We start from the raw sequence: 6,000 nt of genomic DNA on the forward strand, positions 1-6,000 counted from the left end.
TGAACATTTAATGCTATTAGTTTCCCTCTCAGGAATGCTTTTGCTGTATTCTACAGATTTTGATAACTTGTGTCCCCATTATCACTTAGTTCTAAGAATGTTTTGATTTCCATCTGGATCTCCTCCTTCAACCAACAATCATTCAGCAATAGATTGTTTAATTTCCATGACTTTCTGAAGTGTTGAATGTTTCTGTTGGGATTGATCTCTAATTTTATTCTTCTTCATCTGAGAAAATACATGGTAAAATTCCTGTGTTTGTTTTTTAAATTTGTTGAGATCTGATTTGTTGCCTAAGATGTGATCGATTTTAGAGAAATTTCCATGAGCTGATGACAAGAATGTATATTCAGTTTTATTTGAGTGGAATGTTCTTTAGATGTCTGTTAAACCCATTTGTTCTAGAGCTCTATTTAAGTTCATTCTTTTTTTTGCGTATTTTCTGCTTTGAGGATATGTTCATTTCAGTCACTGGGGTATTGAAATTCCCAGCTACTGTGGCATTACTGTTTATCATGTTATTTAGATCAAGTAGGGTTTGCTTTATGTATCTGGGTGCTCTGGTGTTGGGTGCATAAATATTAAGAATTGTTAAGTCTTCCTGTTGGATTTTTCCCTTCACCATTATATAGTGACCATCTTTGTCTTTCTTTAGTTTGCCATTTTAAAGTTTATGTTATCTGATATAAGAATAGCTACCCCAGCTTTCTTTTGGTTTTCATTTGTCTGGAAGCTTGTTTTCCAACACTTGGCCTTGAGTCTAAAGGGTCTTTGTGAGTAAGATGCATTTCCTGGAGACAGCAGATACTTGGCTTCTGTTTTTTTATTCAGCCAGCCAGTCTATGTCTCTTCAGTGGACAATTCAAGCCATTTACATTTATTGAGAGAATTGATATTTGGGGTAGATTTCTATTCATATTGTTGGATAAATGCTTATTGTTTTGTTTTACCTCTTGAGTAATTGTGGAATCAAGGTTCTGAACTTTTACTCTTGAGTGATTTTACCTTTGTAGGTGTCTGTTGCACTGTTCAGTGTATAATGCAGGTCTGAGTACTTCTTGCAGGGCAAGTCTGGTCTTCACAAATTCCATCAGTGATTGCTTGTCTGGGAAAGTCTTTATTTCTCCCTTATAAAGGAAGCTTAGTTTTGTCAGATAAAGAATTCTATGTTGACCATTATTCTGTTTTAGAGGGTTGAGGGTGGGTGTCCAGTTCCTTCTGGCTTGTAAGGTTTCAGTTGAGAAGTCTGCAGTTAGTCTGACAGATTTTCCTTTGTAGGTTATCTGCTGTTTTTGTCTTACTGCTCAAAGGATTGCCTCTTTGATGTTCATTTTTGTCCAGCCTCATAACTATGTGATGGGGTGATTGCCTTTTACATTGAGTCTCCCAGGAATTCTGTGTGTTTCTTGTACCTGGATATCTAGATTTTTGGCCAGAGCAGATAGGTTTTCCTCCAGTATTCCAGGAAATAGTTTATTCAGCCCTTGTATATTTTGTTCTTCTCTTTCCAAGATGCCTATAATTCTTATATTTGATTTCTTTACATAATCCCACATTTATTGTATGTTTTGTTCTTGTCTCTTGTTTCTGTGTTCTTTTTCTTCATCTGATTTGTTTAGCACATAGGCATTATCTTCAAGCTCTGAGGTTCATTCCTCTGTGTGATCCATCCTATCCTTAATGTTTTCCACTGTGTTTTATAGTTCCTTGAATGCCTCTTTCATTTCCAGTATTTCTGTTTGGTTCTTTCATAATATTTAAATTTCTTTAGAGAATTTTTTATTCATTTCTTGTATTGTTCTTGTGGCTTCGTTGTGTTGGGCTTCTATTTTCTCTTCCATTCCATTGAGTTTTCTAACAATCCATGTCATAATTCTTCCCTTGTCATTTTAATCGTTTCATTTAACTTGGTATCTAGTGTTGAGGATTTAATGATTTCTTTTGGGGGTGACATTTCTCTCTGGTCTTTAATGTTTCCTGTGTTCTTTCACTGATTCTTTCTCATCAGGCTACTTGGTCAACAACTGGGGGTGCTAGGACTGCTTTATGACCCAATCTCCATGTCCCCAAGGGTCGTTTCCTGACAGTGCTGGGGAGAGGTGCACTGGTCCTGTATTGCCTTAGATGTATTTGAGGAATTTGTGTTAACTCTGACGTGTTTTCTTCACCTCTTGCCAATGGAGACTAGTGAGTTTGGTCCCACAGCTTAAGCACCCAGCTGGTGGATCACATTTGTGTATATAACTCCACTGCCCTCTAATAGCTTGAGATGGAAGGCACTGTGTTAAGCTATGGAATTATCCTCTCGGTCATTGATTGTAGTTTACATGGAGGAGCCACTTATTGATGTCTCTGTGTTAGGCTCTGGTCTCCTGGATGTGGTATATGAATGCCTCAATCTTGGGAGAGGGTCTTGCAACTTGCAAGGGTTACTTGGACCCGGTTCCCCCTTGAGGAGGGGGAAAGGGTAAGATAGGTCATAGCTCCTGCTTGCAAGCCTTGGTGTGTGTAGTTCTATGGTTGCTTGATCTGCCAGTAGGGTGAGCCACCAATATGTGATTCAGGGCTCTTTCACCACACTTGGAAGGCTGCTCCTGCTGGGAGGGGTCAACTGGTACAATTGCTGAAGTCTCTGGGCAGGTTTTTCCTTCCCTATCCACAAACCCCAATCCCGGCAGCTGCCCAGATGCAGACAGCAAGCCCTGGAGTTATGATCTTATGAGATGACTGAAGTCAGTCCAGCAGGCCAAATCAACAGGCTGCCAACTATTGTTCAGCACCAAGGTACCACAGATTCACACCACTTGCACAGAGAAAGCAGCTTTTCTCACTTCTTGCCACCTGCAAATGAAAGTCACTGGGCTGCTGGAGGAGTGTTGCCCAACATCACGATGCTCCCCAGCATCTGCAGGCTGGGGATCCCACAGATGGTGGCCCCCCACCCCTGGAGAACTAGCACTAGGGAGAAGCACTCAGGATTCACCTGCTGACTCCAGCCCATCTATCCAAATCAACAAGTTGTGTGCTATTTTTTAGCACCAAAATCTTGGGGATTCATGCCAGCTGCACAGAGAAGGCAGCTTTTCTCACTTCTCCCCACCTTCAAGTGTGCAGCCTGCTGCACTGGCACAGAAGTCCCCATGAAGGGGGAGGGGTGCTGCCTGAAACTGTAGCATGCCACAGCATCTCTGAGTTGTGCACCTCAATAATGGTGGACGCCCACACTTCAACAGCTAGTGCTGGGTGTGACCACTCAGGAATTGGCAGATGCTAGTCCAGCAGGCTGAATCAACAGACTGCCAGCTGTCTCATCTGCATCACAGTCCCACAGTCTCACATCTGCCTAGCAGAGGGTCCTGCTCTTTATTTCTCACCCTGACCCAACCTAATCATCAGTGGTTTTCAGGGGCAGAGTCCCCTTTTCAGAGTTCACCTCCTTTGTTCTGCTCCCACTGACCACCAGGGTGAGGTTCCTGTCTCCAAATTCTCTCATGCAGTAGTGGGAAGTAACCACTCAGACCTGTCCCTCCCCTGCCCAGTGTGGTCCCAGCACAGAGCACCAGGGAGTTCAAAATGTTCCTCCATATTGTCTCCTCTCCACAGAGCCTGTCCTCCCATGCCAGGACTTTGCACCAACTTCAGGCATGTCCCTGTCTGAGTGGGTCTGTAGGTCAGTGGTGAAGCTGGGCATCCTCCTGTGGGTCAGATCACACTTCACTGGCTGGCCAGGCAGGCATGGCCATCCCACACTCTATTACCTTTTGTATATCTGGCACTCTCCAGTCTTTGCCATCGTGTCTCCTATTCACCTTTCCCGCCTCCCCCCCACCCCGCCCCCATCCCCCACCGGCCCACCGTGTTGCATATCCAATGCTATTTCTCTGCAGTTTCACAATGCTCTTATTGAGCAGGAATGATGCAATCATGTGTTGTCTGAATTCTTCACCTACTTCTCTGGAAACAGAAAGCCAAGAGGTGACCACTAATCTGCCATTTTTTTCTCTCACCACAACTATTTTAAATATTTTCTAGAACTAGTTTCATGAATCATTTTGTTCTTTGAAAGGACTTGAGACATTTTCTATACCAGTGATTTTTTTTTTATTTCAAAATAGTATGAGGGTACAAACTCTTTGGTTCCAAAACTACAAAGAAGAACTGGTACCTATACTGCAGAAATTATTATGCAACATTAAAAAGGATGGAATCCTCCACAACTCCTTCCATGAAGCCAATATCACTTTGATACCAAAGCCAGGAAAGGAAAAAACAAAAAAAGAAAACTACAGACTACTATCCCTTATGAATATAGATGCAGAAATTCTCAATAAAAACTTAGCCCAATGAAGTCAACTGCACATCAAAGAAAATAATTCATGGTAACCAGATGGGCCTCATCCCAGAGATGCAGGGATGGGTCAACATATGCAAATCTATAAATGCAATTCACCATATAAATAAAAGCAAAAACAAAGACCATATGATCCTCTCAATAGACACAGAAAAAGTATTTGACAAAATTCATCACCCTTTTATGAGAAGAACTCTTAAGAAAATAGGCATAGATGAGACATTCCTCAAATTTGTTAGAACCATATACAACAAACTCACAGCCAATGTCATACTTAACGGGGAAAAATTGAAAGCATCCCCCTTAGAACTGGAACAAGACAAGGTTGCCCTCTATCACCACCTCTATCCAACATATTGCTGGAAGTCCTAGTCAGAACAATCAGACAGGAGAAAGAAATCAAGGGCATCCAAATGGGGGCAGAAGAGCTCAAACTGTCTCTCTTTGCTGACAAGATAATATTATATATAGAAAGTCTCAATGATTCAACCAAGAGACTCCTGGAATTGGCAAACGAATTCAACCAAGTCTCAGAATGCAAAATCAATGCACACCAATCATAAGATTTTATATACCAATAATAGTCAAGCCAAGAATTAAATCAAAGATGCAATGCATTTCACAATGGCATCAAAGAAAATTAAATATTCAGGAATACATTTAACTAAGGAAGTGAGAGACCTAAATAGGCAGAATATATTTTATTTAAAAATGGTAGTCCTATAACTTACAATTTTGCAAGCCACTGAAGGAACATAAAGCATACTTACATGGCTGAAACTTTTATTCTTGTTCTTAACATCAATCTGTAGGATATTTCCAATAATTGGGAGAGGAGTGGGGCCAGGAGGAAGCTTCCCTCTCCCAGAGCTCTGTCTCCAGAGGAAGAGGAAAAGCAAACTGGAGAGACAGAGCACCAGAACCACAGCTGGGTCCATTGCAGCCTTCTCTTCTAACCCAGACAACTATGAGCTTCCATTCCAAGGCTTTTATAACGCTCTAATTCAGTGTGTGCTCTTTGACATATAAAATGGTGAATCACCTATATCTGCTGATGTTGTTGTCTTCTGAGTGGACTTTGTCCCACTGAGAGAGATAAAAATAAAATGCTCTTTAGCCTTCTTTCCTCTACCCACCCTGGACATTCTGGTTTAATTGCACTGGATTGCAGCCCAAGTATATAAAATAAAAGACAGGGGTCTCCCTTTTCCATCACTGCAGAGGTGAACGTTGCTCAGAACAACTGATGGAGGAGTCAAACTCAGAGATTTAGCGGGCAGGGTTTCAGAAACTACTGCTTCTCCACCTCACAGTCTCCTCCAGACACAGCTGCTTCTGATGTTTTTGGTCTGTCACTATCAGAAACAATAGAATGGAATAATGTACACCAAATAACAGTTGTAGATGCAATAGAGTATGGGAGGCAGGGAAGTCACTAAACAGACCCACAGCACAGAAGCACCACAATGTGCAGACCTGAATGGAAGCTGACTGACATTCAGTGGCCATGAGGATCTCAATACAATCAGAATGATGAAAGTTACAGATCACTAATGATAGTGCTTGAGCAAAGGCGTGTTCTGTAAAGATATCATCATATTCCTCCTAAATTAACTAGTGCAGTTATTTCCACCTGTTTTATTAAGAAA

General features: G+C 41.6%; 1 protein-coding gene across 2 annotated transcripts in view; it reads right to left on the bottom strand.

Annotated features, from left to right (window-relative positions):
• The window catches only part of LOC138376063 (cytochrome P450 2C20-like), a 30,076-nt gene extending 24,654 nt beyond the window's left edge, over window positions 1–5,422 (bottom strand). Inside the window, exon 1 of one of the 2 annotated variants that reach the window (XM_069460046.1) lies at window positions 5,122–5,421. In XM_069460046.1, the coding sequence (XP_069316147.1) occupies window positions 5,122–5,289 (168 nt within the window). In that variant the 5' untranslated portion in view covers window positions 5,290–5,421. Of the gene's footprint in view, window positions 1–5,121 lie in introns of both variants that reach the window. The other variant, XM_069460045.1, reaches the window with a different exon arrangement.
• Between the last annotated feature and the right edge of the window lie 578 nt (window positions 5,423–6,000).

Source organism: Eulemur rufifrons, chromosome 28, assembly GCF_041146395.1.
Source record: "Eulemur rufifrons isolate Redbay chromosome 28, OSU_ERuf_1, whole genome shotgun sequence".
NCBI lineage: Eukaryota > Metazoa > Chordata > Mammalia > Primates > Lemuridae > Eulemur > Eulemur rufifrons.